Here is a 15669-nt window from a genome sequence, read left to right on the forward strand (position 1 = left end):
CTTGCCCCCCAAACCCTCACTCTCTCGTCTGCATATAACTAACTCCTTTTCCAACATCACCCTCCTTGCCCCCAAGTGCCTTCCTTCTCCCATGGTTGCTCATTTCCCGCTCTAACCCTTTCCCTGAACCCCAACCTGGTCCAGGAAGGGCGACTGCAGGTGAAGGAATTGGGACACGATGTAGAGTGCGAAGAGGTGGCGGTCGACCCCCTGTCCGCTCATCGCTGCCTTCAGCAGAGCCTGGTGCTTATCCACCGCCAAGCGGAGCAGGGCGAGGCACTGTGGGTCCTGGGGTCCCCGGGGAGGTCACAGGTCATGGAAAAACAGGAAATGGGCTTACTGCTGGGGCCTGTCACACACCCCTGGCCTCAACCCAGCTTGCAACATCCTTGCAAGGCAGAGATAGCAACTCTATTTTACAGAGGCGACTCTGGCTCAAAGAGGGGACGTCGCTTGCCCAGGGCCACACAGCAAGGCAGAATCATGGGTTCCCAGGTCCGTCTGACTCTCCTGAAACGCCTTCCAGTGAACCGCACAGGCAGTGGTGGGGACAGGACAGCGGTGCCTGGGGTGTTCCCAGCAGAGAGCTCGTATAGGGAACGTGAGGAATGGTGCCAATGGAAGTCACAGGTCACACAGAGGTTAAATAATCAAAGAGCTACATTGTGGAACCGGGGCTCCCTCTAGGGGGCTCCCCCAGTGCCCTGTGTGACCCCCCACGGAGCGCGTTTCACACTATGCTGAAGTATCTCTGTCCCCCCCACATCGGTGAGTTCCATGAGGTCAGAGACCAGGCTCGGTTCCTCCCTGTTCCCAAGGCCCATTATGGGGCCTGGCCCTCCCAAGGAGCTCCATAAATGTCTCCAAAAGGATGGGGGAGGATGTGCAGACGCCTGAAGCCTCGAACGGGGCCCACACCCACCGTCCTCCCTTTGTCCTCCATGGCTTTCACGAAGCTGCAGGCCTCCTTCGTGCAAGACCTCACCGTCTCCGTCCGGCCTTCCAGGAACAAGCGAGTCATGGTCGACTCATAAGTCAGGCAGAATTGACCCCTGTCCTGGGGGACGAGGAGAAGAGGAGCCTGTCGGCTGAGCTCAGGAAGTCTTCACAGACTTGACCGCCCTCTGGCTGGACCCCCAGTCTCCTCCCCTCGCCCCAGGAATGGGGGGCTGGGAGAGAGAAATCAAGATGGCGGGCCCGCAAGGCCGAGATGGGTCAAGAAAGGGGCCGACGAAGCAGGTCTTGGGAGACTAGGGATGCGAGGTCCTAAAGGGGGGCCGGGGGCGGGGAACCCCACTGACCCGGAAGTGGGCCAGCTGCAAGGCCATCTGGATGAAGCTGTCCGAAGAGAGGCGGCAGCGTTTGATGAAGCTCTTGCCAAAATGGGAGAAGGGGAAGACGTGGCAGTCGATGTCTCCAGATAAGGTCTTGGCTCCCCTCAGGGCCAGAGAGATGGACAGATGGACCTGCCAGAGAAGGACAGAGGGAACAGCGGGCGGGGGCAGAAATGGGGGGAGGGTTAGAGCTGGGAACGGGGCTGAAGTGGAGATGGGAATGGAGCTAGGCTTGGGGTGAATCATGGAAATGGGGACAAAGGAAGAAACGGAGCTGAAGGGTTAGGTTCAAGGAGCAAGGCATGGCCCTGAAGGTCTGGATGGACTTGGGGTTGGGGATGGGGTTGGGACGAGTCAGGGCTGGGGTTGCAAATGGGTTTGGTGTCGGAGACAGGACTGAATATAGGTCTGGTGATGGAGGGACAGAGATGAGTTTGGGGTACGGATGGGGTTGGGGCTCAAGTTGAGGTAGGACTGGATTGAGGTTGAGGTTGGGGTTAGGGATGGAGTAGGGGATGGGGTTGATCTTGAGGTTGGGGGTGGCCTTAAGTTTAGGGGTAAAGCCAAGAATTTGGGGACTTGGAGGAGCGACTTGGAAACCCAGCCTCACCTTGTCTGGAAGGTCCCAGTGCAGCCGCTGGGGCCGGGGCAGTGAGGGGTCAGGATGCCCCTTGCAGTGGCCATCTGCCGAATAGCCCAGCTGAAAGCATTCTGTGGCCAGAGTGAACTGTGTGCAAACGGAGGCTGTCACAGTCCCTTCTCCCCTGTGGCCCAAGGGCCATCTAACCAGGGACCTCTTTTATCAGTCCCTTCTGGGGGTGGGGGGCAGTCCCTGAGAAGCAGAAATCTCTGATGTTCACAGATAGGTTCTCAGGTTCAAGTTCATCGAGAGCGGGACTGATACTAATACTCAACTGGTGCTTTACTGACCCCGTATTTCCGACAGGTAGATAAAGAGCCAGCAATGGCTGTCTCAGCCCTCCCCAGGGGCACCCCTCAGCATGGTTCTGATTGAGGGGGGCCCACGCACTGCTTTTTATTGTTGTTAAATATTTTAAATTGGCCCTGATCGAGTACCTACTACCCTCCGGCCTTGCATTTCTCTTTATATTATTACTCTACGTGACATCTCTTCATGCAAAGTCGCTACGAAGAGATACGTTGACATGAATTGTCCGAAGGGTCTGAGGTTGAACTGAATTGAGAGTTTCATTTACCGATATCATCAGAGAAATCATTTCCATTTTACAAACGAGAAACAGGCCCGGAAGAGTCGCTGCTGATCTGGGGCTGTCCCCCGGGTCTGGAAGGGCCCCCTTTCCCCTCGCACATGCCCGATCCCCAGCGTGGGCCCCATCCAACCCCTCACACGGCACCACGTTAGACCAGAAACCCGATGGGGTGCAGGCACCACCCCCTACGATTTAGGGACCGAATAAAATAGAGACAATGGTGACACGAAGGTTCTCAGTACTGGATCGGACTTAAAGACAAAAGAATATCCAACCCTTTCACCTGACGAAGGGGGAAACTGAGGCTCAGAGGAGGGGGGTAACTTGTCCAGGGTCACGCATCTGGCCAGTGCTGGAAGATGGTTTTGATTCAGTGCAATGTGGTTGAAAAGTCGCACGTTCTGGTCTCGGAGCTTCTCGATTCAGATTCTCGCTGTGCAACTCCTGGCTCCGTGACTCTGGGCAAAGCACCTTCCTTTTCTGAGCCCCAGTCACTCATTCGTCAAAGGAAGGTCATAATCCCAGACCCCATCCTTTGCTGGGTGGCCCGGGTCCGGTCTCTGCCTCTCTCTGAGCCTCCATTTTTCCTCTGACCCCAAGGTCTTCAGAGATGGGGGTGGCGGTCCCCAGGATAGGGGGCGGGCTGGCTGCCCTACCTCCCACATATGTCCTGAGATGGGGCAGTCGGCCCAGGAGTGCTCCACGCTGAGGCCCAGCTTCCCATTGGAGAAGACGATGAGGGTGAAGGATTTGTCAAACCAGCTGTGCGGGGAGGGTTCAAAGTGGTCACCAAAAAGTAGGGGCCAGGAGGGAACTTGGGGTGCCCTCCGCTGGACTTGTGGGGGTTTCAGGGTGGGGACATTTTTCTGGGAATCGGGGCTGGTGTGGGGATCTCTAAGAGGGTGGGGTCTCCGGCAGGTGGTGCTGGATGGCCTCTGAGACGCGTCTGGGGTTTAGAAAGCTGGAGGTTGTTGGGAGAATGTGCAGAGAGAGGGTCAAGGCTTATGGGGTGCTGGGAGGTTCGGGAGACTCTCCCAGGTGCCTCGGAAATCAGAGTGATGCCTGCTAGGCACCTGGGAAGTTGTCTGGGGGTCCCAGAGCTGGGGGACTGGACCTAGCTTTATCTGGATGAGAGGTCCCCAGGGCTCCAGGCCCCGAATCTGGAGATGCCCACGCCTGGGGTCCAGGGTCGGCTTGTCTAGGGGGTCCCGTCTTGGGTCTGGATACTGGGCTCTGTTTGCGGGTTAGGGTCGAGTCCCACTCCCTGGGCTGACTCACCGGTCATGGCCCCTGCCCGCCAGCAGGGCATGCGCGTAGGCATCCAAGGAAGCTGCGGGGTCTTCCCTCGTGAGTCCCTGGGGTTCCGAATCCAGCGATACAAAAAAAGCAGCTCCCTCCACGGCCTCCAGAGCATCCTCCGCCTGGGTCTTCAGCGACCTCCGCACCTGGGCCCACAGGTCCCTGTTGAGGGACGTACCTGAGCCCACCACTCTGCCCAGCCTCCACGGGGCCCCTAACCCTGCCCTTCTGCAACTTGGAGACATTGGCTGGGCCTCCGGGTTCCCCTGACCTCCCACCCTCACCTGGGCGCGGCGGTCAGGGCCGCCAGATGCTCCTCGTGCGGGCAGGCGGGGGAGGGGTCATCCAGGATTCGTTGGAACTGCTGCTCCAGGGCCCGCGGAGGAAGCAGGCCACTTTGAGAGTGGGTCCCCACGCGGAAGAATCGGCCGCGGTGGAAGACGGCCACGTGTCGGCTGTCACCGAGGTGGCGGATGTAGTCTAGGGGTGGCGTGGGCAGAAACGTGGCGGGGAAGAGAGGTCGGAAATATTACAAGAATAAGAATAGCCACCACTTATTAGTCACTTCCTACGTGGCTTGCACTGTGTTTAGCACTCATTAAATCTTCACCACCCTACGCGCCTTTATTATCTCGTCTTAAAGATGGGGAAACTGAGGCTCAGAGAGGGCGATAATTTGCCCGAGGTCACACAGCCAGGGAGCGATGGAGCTGGGATTCGAACCCAGGTGCGCTGGCTCCAGAGAACACGCTCTTAGCCCCTACACTGTGCCACCCGTCGGCGAGGCGGGGAAAGAGGTCTCACCTTTCTGGACCCCAGGAATGCGGGTGGTGTTGAATATCTTCTCATACTGTGCAGAGCATAAGGGCCGCATTCCCATCAGCAAAGTCTGCAGGAGACCATGGGCTAGCGAACTACTCTCCGGGACCCGCGTGGCTCCACGGCCTCTGTCCCCAGGCCGCCGGGTGGCCCCCTTACCGGCAGGATCTCCTGGCGGTCCAGGCGGTGGCGGTAGAGGAGGAGAGCGTGGACGGCGTTTCCCGCACGAGCGGCCTGCACCGGCGTGGGTGTCACGTACAGAAAGTCCTGGCGGAGGGGGGGAGCCCGGCGGGGGGACAGCAAAACGCCTGGGGTCAGGTTTGCCCCGACTGTGACACCAAACACAGGTACTGACCCCAGCGGAGGGTGGGACGATGAATTCCAGGTTGTGATTCGGGTCACTGACCCTACACCCCACATTCTACCCAGACGTCTCAATTCTAGACCTGGGAATCACCAACCCAACCCCCTCCCCATCTCGTAGCCCCCCTTTCGCCCCTTCTCACCATCATGTAATAGTTGCTGTTCACCATCAGTGAGTTCCGGGGCAGGTACACAAATTCTTCCCACCAGTCACTGACCTGTAAGTGTGGCAGAAAGACACACAATTGGGGGGGCTGGGCCAAGGTGGGTGGGTGGGGGAGTGGGAGGGTCGGGATCCCTAAGACTTTCCTATGTCAGACAGGGAGGGTGGAGCTCAGTGAAGGAGGCCATCGTGGTTAGTAACTAGCAATAACCTAGAAATCCATCAACGGGGGATCATTGAGCTAAACCGTACTACACTCATGCTATAGAATATTACACAGCAGTTAAAAAAACAAGGTACTTCTATATTACTGACAGAGTGAGTACCAAGGTATGCTGCCAAGTGAAAAAGCTCGGGTGTGCAATAAGATATGTTTTTCAATTCTATCCGAGATTTAAAAAAATACTACCAAGACCCAAATGTCCATCAGAAGGTGAAACAGACAACCCAATGTGGTCTATCCATACAATGGAATGTTAATCTAAAAAGGTATGAAGTTCTTATATGGGCTGCAACGTGGATGAGCCCCGAAAACATTATGCAAAGTGAAACGAGTCAGACACAAAAGGATAAATAACGTCTGACTCACACGAAAAATTGAAAACAGGCAAATACAGAGACAGAAAGTGGAACAGGGGCTAAGTGGGATGGGGACGTGTGGCATAACGGGCAGAGTTTCCGTTTGGGATGGTGAGAAAGCTCTGGAAATAGATAGGGATGGTTACATGACATTGCGAATGTACTTAATACCTTACACTCAGATTAGGCGGGACGCAGTCGTCATTCTCTGGGAATGTATAACACCTTCTGGAAAAATCCAGAAGATTCCAGAAAATGCTAGAAAAGTTCTATACCTCGATCTAAGCGGTGATTATATGGTTACATGCATACATAAAATTTCATCAAGCTGTACACTGAATATCTGGGCTTTTTTTACCATATGTATAATACCGTAACATTATATGTGTAACGAATAACTATTTTAAAAAGAAAATCCTGGAGACAGTAATAGAGCAAGTTTATAACCACCAGGATCCAGATGGTGAGGGTTGTGGGGGAGGTGGGGATGAATCGGACCTGGTTAGAAGATATCCAAACCAAAGTCTAAATTAGGCTGGTTTTCCTAACAGCCGCTGTACCACTCCAAAACCAATGGCTTCTGTTATAGGATCTTTCGGGAAGTGCTACATCACAAGGGTTTTGACAAGACAGAGAATGAAGCTGTGGGCAAAGTAAGAAGTTATGAACAAGTCTGATCAAAAAGCAAGTGAGAAGAATCGGATTCTGAATGTGAAAGTCTTCGAGGTGCCTTGGCCCATTACACCTACGGCTTCCTTTTTTAAGTTTGCTCAGGAGTGATATTTGATACAAATCTACGTCTAGGTGCGTTCTTTCCGTATACCGTTGATTCTCGTTCCTCATGGTAGTTACATTCTGTAAAGTCGCCAGGAACACTGAATTATTGAATACTGAACCATTGTTCCTGGGGAAATAGAGGGTTAGGTTCCTGCAAGCCTCCGGTCACCACGTTTCGTCAACCGATCAGTACATAAACTGGTGTTATGTGTGTTTCTGATTAAAGACACATTACTTAATACATATCGTTGATTCTTTCATATCGAAGTCATGGCCAACAACTCAAGCCTGAAGACGTTCCTCTAACACGTGCGTTTTCTCCGTAAGGCAACTCACAACTTACGTCTTAGGAATGCTAGCCAGCACTTCAGCGCTACACTGGAGGGACCTTTTCAACAGCGAAATCACCAACGAAAAACATAAAAAAAAATGCAAACAATGTGAAACTAAGTAGATCACAAAAAGGACCTGTGTTTGCAGGACGAGAGCTGCAGCAAGGAAGCAGGGCGTTGCCTTATTTGGCCTCAGCTGGGAACGTGCACACTGGGCAACTCCAATTTTTCTCCGCTCTGCGCATGCCCACGGGTGCCCATGATAGTGCCACAGTACTGATGTGGGGGTTACAAATAAATTTCAGCAGTGTAGGTGAATTTGCAAATACGAAATCGTGAATAAGAGGACCGATCTATATATACAAAGTCTGCGTGATGAGAAAGCAGTGTGTTTAGTTGGCCTTGTGTTTTTTTTTCCTTCGTTGCACATAAGATAATGGTGTATGTTCTATTTGGCACGCCTTAGCGGTATAATACATCGGTGTGTGTGTGTATGTGTGTGTGTGTGTGTGTGTCTGTATGTTTACTTATTTTGTTTTGTTTTGTTTGTTTTGTTTGTTTTGTTTTGTTTTGTTTTGTTACTGCAGAATCTGGTCCAAGCGTGAAGGAAAAAAAAAAATGTAAAAACTAAGGCCTGGCTTCCATTCTGCCTCTCCAGACCTGACTCGGTGCCGGCCACCAAGCTTGCCTGACTGACCCCTCCGTGCTGTTACCCCTTGGGGCTCTGTCCCAGACCCTCTTCCCTTTTCATTCTATATTCTCACCTCCGATATTCTCCTCCAAGTCTAATGTTTCAATTTCCTTCTAGAGCTGAGGGTCCCACTCTTCAGTCACAATCTCAGTCTCTTTCCTGAGCCCTCACCCAAGTCTCCAGGGTGTCTCCCCTGGCCCCCCAGGCCAGTCGGACCTGCCTCCACGGAGCTCAGTGTCATGACTCCAAAGCCGCTCCCCTTCTCCCTATCTAAGGGGGAGTCCTGCCCTCCTGCCCCCTGATGCTCGCTGCCTCAGTCCCTCTGTCCCACAGCCACCTCTCAGGCCTTGTCCTCTCGCCCGGACCCTGACTCCAGCCTCCTCTCCAGCCTCCCAGGCTCCAATGTCTCCCTTCTAGTCTTTCTCCCACAGCTGGCTCTGCCTCTCCCCTGCTCAGAAACCTCCCCTGGCTTCCTAGCACCCCCAAGACAAAGTCCAGGGTTCTCAGCCAGAGGCCAGGCCTCTCCCCACCACCCTTGAATGCCCTTGTTCCAGCCAGAGTAAAGCCTCCTTGCTCCCAGTCCGCACCTAACAACTTTTCTACTCCTTCACCTTGGCTCAGGCTGTTCGTTCCTACCAACCTGACAGGGTCAAATTCTCTCCAACCCTCACGACTCAGCCCCAATACCTTCTCCTCCTGGAGCCCTGATCCTCTTATTCAGCTGCAGCCTCCTCTGACCACACTCCAGACACACACAGCCTCATCCGCCTGGCCATGGCCACTTCCACCTGCACCTCCACACGCCGCCTAGCGGCTGTTCATGGCTTAGTCCTACAGGGTGGGAGACTCGTAAGCCTCGATTTGGGAAAATCACCGACTTGCTCTATGCCTCGTTTTTCCAAGGAGTTCAACTCGGAGTAAAATAATCTAGCACCTGAACTCAGAATAGAGGCCCATTGAGGAAAATGTATTCTTGAGGAGAGAGAGGAGGAAAACTACATATAACTATTCTGCGGGGGTGGGTCTTAAGAATGTTGGCCGTCCCGGGGAGGGGCCGACATTGTTAGGTGGGTCCTGAAATTCAGGTTCAAATATTGAAGGGTTGGGGGCGGAGCTCTAGGTTTGGGCGGGTCCTGCAGGCAGAATTTAGATTATTGGAGAGTCAGTCTTAGAATATCTGAGCATAGAGTGCGGGGCTCAAAATGTTGGCACCTGATAGACGGGGTTCAGCATATTGGCGAATAGAGGGGAGCTCGGAATATCAGAGCATCCTGGCGTTTAAATTAGTGGAGCGTGGGGGGCGGGGCTCAGAATACTGAGTAGAGGGGGGGCTCAGAATGTTCGCCCGTCTCGGGGCTCCAATCGCCGCAGGGCCTGGCGGTTGTGGGCAGGGCGTGGGGCGGGGCGTGGAACTCGCGGGAGGGCGGGCTCAGAACCTTTGCCTTCGGGATGGGGGGGACTCACGTAATTGGACGCCCACCAGGACTTGAGCCGCAGGTGCCACTGCAGCAGCGACGCCTGCAGCCTCAGGAATTCCTGCGCTAGGGCCGCCGTCCAGTCGAAGTCCTCGTCGGAGAGGACAGGACGGACAGACTCCAAGTACTGAAGGGCGAGGCGGAAATGAGGGTAGGTCACGCCCCTCGCCCGCCCCCGCCTGCCTGTCCCCGCCCCCCGGGTACCAGGCCCACCTTGCGCACGGTGTCCTGTACCGAGGGCACAGGCTGGCGCGGCAGCGAGCGCTGATAACTAAATAGCATCGGGTGGCGACCGGAAAAGATGCGGACCAGGGCCTGGTGGGAAGCGAAGGTTAGTGGATCATTAAACCCTTCACTGGGGCCAGCGACCAGGGTGGGGTGTGTGTGGCAACCCACAGAGAGACGGGGACAGAGACCTATGGAGAGGAGGATGGAGACCCCGGGCGGGGGGGATGGAGCCCCAGAGAGAGGGGGCAGAGAAGCGAGCCCCTAGAAGCCTGAGCCGGGCTCTGCCCCCCACATACCAGCCAGGTCTTGGTGGGCGAGGACATGGCCCCGTGGGGTTCGAGGAGCCAGCCGTGGTAGGACAGGAGCAGTCTCAGAGCCACGTGAAGTGTGAAGATCAGGGCTCCCCATAGACACGAAGCAAACAGCGCAGCGGCCAGGATCCCCCGAAGCCTGTGGTGTTGTCCTCCCCTGGGAGAGAGGAAGAGAGGATGGGCCTGGGTCTCCTGGCTTCAGAACCCCCCTCTCCTTCATCCCTGCCTAGCCCCGGCCCTAAATAATATTCTCTGACTCGGGTCTTTTGGCTGTTGGGGGCTTATCTTGTAGACTTGTAGAGTCAGAGAAGCCAAATTTCCTCATTTGTAAAGTGGGCATGATACTCTCTAGGAAATCTCCCCACCCCCAGGACTGTGGGGACACCCAGCTTCTAAAATCACTTCCCCTTGGAAATCGCTAGATGCCTAATAGGTGATATTTCTGTTGAAGGGATACTTTTTCCGCCCAGATTTCAAATTATACTTTAAGGCAATGGTTCTCAAAGTGTGGCCCGTGGACCAGCAGCACCAGCACCACCAGGGAGTTTGCCGGAAATGCAAATTCCTGGCCTCTCCCTCCAACCAGGCCTACTAAGATGGAATCTCTTGCGGTGGGGCCCAGCAATTACTGTTTTAACAAGCCTTCCAGGTGGTTCTAATACAAACTCAAGTTCAGGAAACTGGTCTAAAGCTACAGTAAATCAACACGTTTGCAAAGTTGCAATCAGAGATGGGAGCAAATCCCACCTGGAGGACGTGGGGCGAGTCACATCCCCTCTGTAGACTGGGTAAATCTAGTCTTCCCGGGAATTTCGACCTCTGATCCGTGACCTGCCTTTTGGGGCTGTCTGCACAAAATCTGCCTTCTCCAGCAGGACTAATCGAAGCGTTAGAACCTGCCACTTCGTGGATATCTGGTGGCCAAACCTTTCTCAAAGATGAACTATGATAGTACAACCAGTCCCACTTAATAACCCCCTGGCACCGTACCGAATATTCCACAGGCTTAATTTGGTTTAATCCTTCCAACCACCCTAAGAAGCAATTATTTTTATCCCTATTTTACAGATGAACACTCTGCCCCTAAGAATGGTGAAGTCTCTTGCCTAAGAGTGCACAACTGTAGACTAGCAGAGTTCATGCTTTCGTTAGTATATATAACCACATCTGGACATTTTCTAGTGTGTCGCCATCCCCCTTAGCAAGAAGCAGCCAGGATGGAAAATGTGCAGAGAGAAGAGAGGCAATCACCTCCTTCTTACTGATGTTGTACCTTTATTAATCTGTCCCAAAGTCTCAGAGGTTACTTTTCTTTAGCAGGCACACCACGCTGATAGAGAAGCTTTCTAGGTGGAGGGAAAGGGAGTAGGGAGGTTACTGGGCCAAAGCGGGGAGCTCACCAGTCTGGCAGCAACTCTTTGATCTTTTCCATCAGCCCTAGGGACGGATCCAGCTGAAGAAACCAGGCGAGCTGGATTGCACTGAAGAGGAAGAGCCAGCTGAGGGGGCTGGCAGGGAACACACCAGTGAGAAAGTCATTCTGCGGGGAAGAAATGGCATCCACTCAATCAGTTATCCCATCCTCTAAGCACCATTCTTAGATATCAATTAAGCACCGAGTGTGTCCTGTGCCCTGAGCTGGGTACTCAAGACCCAGCAGGGAACAGATTGATCTAGGTCGTGTGCTCAGGGAGGTCAGTCCAGAATGAGTGCTAGTGGCGGTGGGACAAGGCACAGGAGCCCTGTGATGGCAGGTTGCTCGGCCCGTGGGAGTCAGAGAGGGCTTCCTGGAGGAGGTCGCTCTCAAGCTGGACCCTGAAGGCAAAATGATTCCCCAGATGCAGCAGGGTCTGGAGCTTGGTAGGCCTTCTGGGACTACCTGGCCATGAAATGACGGAGGAATGAATGAAAATGCTGGGTTACTAACCAGATTCCTAGAGGAGGCTGACCAAGATAACTAACACATTATTATTATTATTATTATTATTATTATTATTATTATTATTATTATTTTAGGTGAGGCAACCCTTGGTTGACCTCACAGATTGCAAGGATCTTGTCAGCTTACGATTCCTTATTTTTTATTTTTTACACCTACAGCACCTGGTCTTCCTAGGTGGTCTCCCATCCAACTGCTAACCAGGGCTGACACTGCTTAGCTTCCGAGATCAGACATGAGAGTTCCAAGTGACTGTCAGGGAGAGAGGTGGCTATGTGATAGGAGAGAATGATCATTATTGCGATTGTCATTTAATACTAATGTGAGGGTCTGGTGGGGGCCATTAACCATAGGGGACCTTCTATTCTTAAAAGAGTTTTAACTCTTTTAAGGTCTTGACTCTTATGCAGGGGTGACAGTCAAAATATTCAACAATGCAATTCCAGTCAAAATCCATCCAGAAGCAGAGGCATTAGGACAGTGGCTGCCTTTGCAGTGAGATCGCTAACTGGAAAGGGTCTTGAAGGAACCTTCTAGAATAGTGGTAATGCTGTCTTGATGGGGAGTTGGTTATAAAGGTATTGTGAAAATTCACTGTACACCTAAAAAATCTGTGCATTTTTCTGTATGTAATTATATCTTAGTTTAAGTATACACACACACGTACATATACACATATATATGCTTATTTTTCTTCTCTCCAACTATATGGAGAGCTCTGTGAGCTCAGGATCCTGTCCTTGCTCCCTGCCGTGTCCCCAGTGCCCCAAACAGTGCCAGGCCCTGAACAAATGCTCCACAGATAATTTGCTGAATGCATCAAAAACGGTATTATCAAAAGATAAAGGTCCGCACTTGCCCTGGGACAGGCGCTTCGCTCCGTGCTTACAGGTGAGATTCACTTAATCCTCGTGACTGTCCTGTGAGGAAGGGGCCACGTTTGCCCCTTGTTTTACATGTGGGGAAACTGAGGCTCAGAGCGGAGCACTCGCCCAAGGCTACACAACTCCTAAGTGGCAGAGCCAGGATTCAAACTCGGTCCTGGCTGAGTTCACAGGTGCTCAAAACCTGTGTTCACAAACAGAGATTGTGACCAGCGGGGAGACTCAGGATGTAGAACCAGGCCCTCTGGGGCAGGTAAGGAATCGGTTATATAACTACGTGGGTGTTCTCCAGCCAGGGCAAGGAGCCGGGGTTGGGCTGTACCAGAGACGGGGAGGCAGGGTTTGCAGTGATGGAGAAGTGTGGGATACAGACACTGGAGGTTTGCAACTCAGAACCGAAGGGCCTTCAGGACTGGGGTGTGGGCTACCCCAAATCTTCATTGGGCCTTGGGGTTCTGGAAAGGGGAGTATTTAGTTTTTAGCCTGGAGATGAAAGGGAAAGATAAGAGGTACACCGTGGGAAAGGGACTTTGAGTTCTAGAAATTGGGGTAGAAGTTGCGTTTGGGGGTGTAGGGAAAGTGGAGGCCCAGGAAATGGGTACTAGAGGTAAACAGGGGTTCCCAGTAGGTGAGGCCGAGGATCCCAGAAGTGAGCCACAGACCAGGAAATAGCTTTAAGGGGTCCGGGAAGTGGACATCGGAATTCCCAGAAGGGGGTGATATGATCCCAGCAGTGGGACCACCAGGATGCAGGAAATGAGCCTCAGGCATCCCAGAGGCAGGTAACTGGGTTCCCGGAAGGAAACAAAGCCGCCGCCTTCCTCACCCAGAAACGGGAGAGATGCCTTTTCCAAGAGCGCAGTCCGGACAGGTAGATCTCCTGCAACACGGGGGCGCTGAGCTCCACTTCGGCCCCGTCCGAAGTCAGCGGGGGTCGGAAACCCACGGCCTGGTGTGCTTCGGCCATGTCACGCTAGACGCGTGGGAGGACAGAGGGTCATCCTCTAGGTCTCTAGCCCCTGCTCCCTCAGACCCAGGAGTCCAGGGCCCCAGCCTCGTCCTCCCGCTGACCCAGGAATACAGGACGCCCGCTTACCCTTCCTAAGCCCCTGAGGGATCTTGAAGATACCGCCCGAGACTCCGGTGTCGGGGGGACCTCTGTGAACACAGGCGGAAGGGGTAACTCGAGTTAACCCCTTTTGCGGCTCTGCTGAGAACGTGGTGCGGGGACAGTGCCTCCCCGCAACATAGGACTTTCAAGATTCCGGGCGGTGGAGGCGGAAACCCTTCCAGGGTGAACTGAGAGATCTCGAGAAAAATATTAGCCCCAGACCCATTCGAAACGAACACCTGCCGGACGTTGTTCGTACTGTCCCCTCGATTTCCGCTTCCCATTCCAAGGCGGGGCTGAGGCGCGGGGGGTTGTCTATAAATTCATCCGTTCCGGGGTGGCCCGGCGTCCCCTTCTCCTTCCCCGCACGCCTCAGGGCTGGGGGGGATGGGGGAGGGAGCACCCTACTGCGCATGTCTCGCAGCCAGGGATGCTGAGGCTGTGAGCCGAGGCAAGCGTCGAGGACAAGGGATGGAGAGGCTCGCACGCTCGACCCAAGACACAGGCCCCCAGCCCCCGCAGGAACTCGGGCCCCTCGGGTCCGGTACTTACCACGCTGAGTCAGGAGTCCGCCGATCGAATCCTGGGAACCAAGCCGAAGCACACCTCCCGAACCCCCGATTTAGAGCGCTGGACCCGTCTCTCAGTGGCATATGTCCGATCCCAGAACGACGAGTCCACGACTTGGTCGACGGGCCTCCGGAGCTCCTGCTCGCCCCCCGACTATCCAATTTCTGTCTCGATTACCCCGATTTCTGGCTCGCGTGTGCCTCGCCGGGTATCCAAGTCTCTGGTTTATCCCCGCCCCTTCCAATCCGCGCGTTCTATCCCCGCCCCCTTCGAATCCCAGCGTCCAATCCCCTCCCTCCGTCCAATCCCTAGCCCAGTCTCTTTCTACTCCGCCTGATTCTCCACTGTTTGGCCTCCCGCGTTCTACGCAGCATCTCGCCTGCGAACCCCAGGTTCTTGGGCTCCCCACTCCGCTTTGTCTCTCAAGGAGCTCCCTCAGCTTGGAACTCACGGTCTACCTCTGGGTACACGTAAAATCACGCCCGTGGGGAATCACAGCCCTACCACCCAGGGAGGTAGAAGGGCTGTTTTGGGGTCCGGTCGGTACACCAAAACCACTCACAAAACGTGCAGCTGCAGCGCATTGGATTCAAGTTAGACACTCAGAGGGACTTCCGTGAGGGAAAAGGTTCAAGGATAAAGGAGAATGTGTTAGAGACTGGGCTCAGATTGGGAGGCTGAAATGGTCACGGAACCCTCCTTTTATTCGACTGCGGACGTTAATATCCTTTGCCCATGCTGGCCCCGGTGTGCCCCCCCGGAACCAGCCCAGTCACAGCCGGAGCTGTGGGGGCGGGGAGGAGGCGATCTCTGGGTGAGCCCACATGGAGTCAGGGAAAAAGAAACTTGCAGTCGTGGCCCTAATATACAGATGGGTGACTGAAGCCAGGGGAGGCCCAGAGACGTGCCAGATGTCACCTAGGGAGCTGGGCCCCGCTATGGCCTCCTTGCCGCAGGCCAGGGTCCCCGAGACGACGCAACAGTACTAGGGCCTCTTGTCGCCGCCGCCGCCGCCGGCGCCCATAGCTGTGGGGGTCCTGGGGCTCATGGCCAGCCTTCCCCGAGAGCTCCTTGGTGGAGGCGAAGCTGAGCCAGTAAACAATCTTTGGCAGGCGGCTCATCTGGCAGGTGCCCAGGGAACAGCGGCGCTGGCGGTGCTGGGGGACATCGTGCCCGAGCAGCCTGGGGGAGTGTGGGATACCGGGTTCAAAGGGAAGCCACTCAAGAAATGGGGCTCGGTGGGGTCAGGAGACCCAGATCTCTGAGCCCCGCGGGGTGGCTGGCGTGCTTGGATCTCATCCTCCCATTCTGTCGCAGCGGGAAACCCTGGCGCGAAAAGGGTACACGCCACTCGCGGCCTCGCCCTGTCCCTGCCGCCACCGACCTTTCTAACCTGCCCTCGGAGTCTGGGTGCCCCAAAACGTTGGAGGCCAGGAGCAACAGCAGGAGAGTGTGGGCAGTCATCGCGAGGTGGGTCGGGAAGATGCCCCAAACCCATCTGCTGCAGAGGCCTTCCCGCCGTGGGCTAAGGCTCTCTCGGGGCCTGCCCTCACTTCCCAAGC

General features: G+C 54.6%; 2 protein-coding genes across 5 annotated transcripts in view; both read right to left on the reverse strand.

Annotated features, from left to right (window-relative positions):
- CPT1C (carnitine palmitoyltransferase 1C) overlaps positions 1 to 14341 on the reverse strand; it is a 15489-nt gene extending 1148 nt beyond the window's left edge. Inside the window, exons 1-17 of one of the 4 annotated variants that reach the window (XM_039878627.1) lie at positions 14090 to 14340; positions 13523 to 13584; positions 13253 to 13399; positions 11004 to 11143; positions 9589 to 9760; positions 9278 to 9379; positions 9054 to 9191; positions 5191 to 5265; positions 4844 to 4951; positions 4670 to 4754; positions 4150 to 4345; positions 3845 to 4027; positions 3223 to 3328; positions 1945 to 2061; positions 1302 to 1466; positions 923 to 1057; positions 136 to 288 (exon numbers count right to left, since the gene is read on the reverse strand). In XM_039878627.1, the coding sequence (XP_039734561.1) occupies positions 136 to 288; positions 923 to 1057; positions 1302 to 1466; positions 1945 to 2061; positions 3223 to 3328; positions 3845 to 4027; positions 4150 to 4345; positions 4670 to 4754; positions 4844 to 4951; positions 5191 to 5265; positions 9054 to 9191; positions 9278 to 9379; positions 9589 to 9760; positions 11004 to 11143; positions 13253 to 13393 (2016 nt within the window). In that variant the 5' untranslated portion in view covers positions 13394 to 13399; positions 13523 to 13584; positions 14090 to 14340. Of the gene's footprint in view, positions 1 to 135; positions 289 to 922; positions 1058 to 1301; positions 1467 to 1944; positions 2062 to 3222; positions 3329 to 3844; positions 4028 to 4149; positions 4346 to 4669; positions 4755 to 4843; positions 4952 to 5190; positions 5266 to 9053; positions 9192 to 9277; positions 9380 to 9588; positions 9761 to 11003; positions 11144 to 13252; positions 13400 to 13522; positions 13585 to 13776; positions 14026 to 14089 lie in introns of those variants that run through there. The other 3 variants (XM_039878628.1, XM_039878630.1, XM_039878629.1) reach the window with 3 other exon arrangements.
- A 680-nt stretch (positions 14342 to 15021) lies between these two features.
- ADM5 (adrenomedullin 5 (putative)) lies at positions 15022 to 15571 on the reverse strand. Its single transcript, XM_039878716.1, has 2 exons — positions 15501 to 15571; positions 15022 to 15289 (listed from the first exon to the last, which is right to left on the reverse strand). Exons 1-2 carry the CDS (start codon positions 15569 to 15571, stop codon positions 15022 to 15024), a joined length of 339 nt encoding a protein of 112 aa, XP_039734650.1.
- Between the last annotated feature and the right edge of the window lie 98 nt (positions 15572 to 15669).

This window comes from Pteropus medius, unplaced genomic scaffold (genome assembly GCF_902729225.1).
Source record: "Pteropus medius unplaced genomic scaffold, Ma_sr-lr_union100, whole genome shotgun sequence".
Taxonomy (NCBI): Eukaryota; Metazoa; Chordata; class Mammalia; order Chiroptera; family Pteropodidae; genus Pteropus; species Pteropus medius.

Excerpts from the sequence above, each read along its gene's own strand:
- ADM5 (XM_039878716.1), bottom strand. The coding sequence starts at position 15,571 with ATGACTGCCCACACTCTCCTGCTGTTGCTCCTGGCCTCCAACGTTTTG. Across the intron at positions 15,290-15,500 it reads CACCCAGACTCCGAGGGCAG|GCTGCTCGGGCACGATGTCC; the intron begins GTTAGAAAGGTC and ends ACACTCCCCCAG.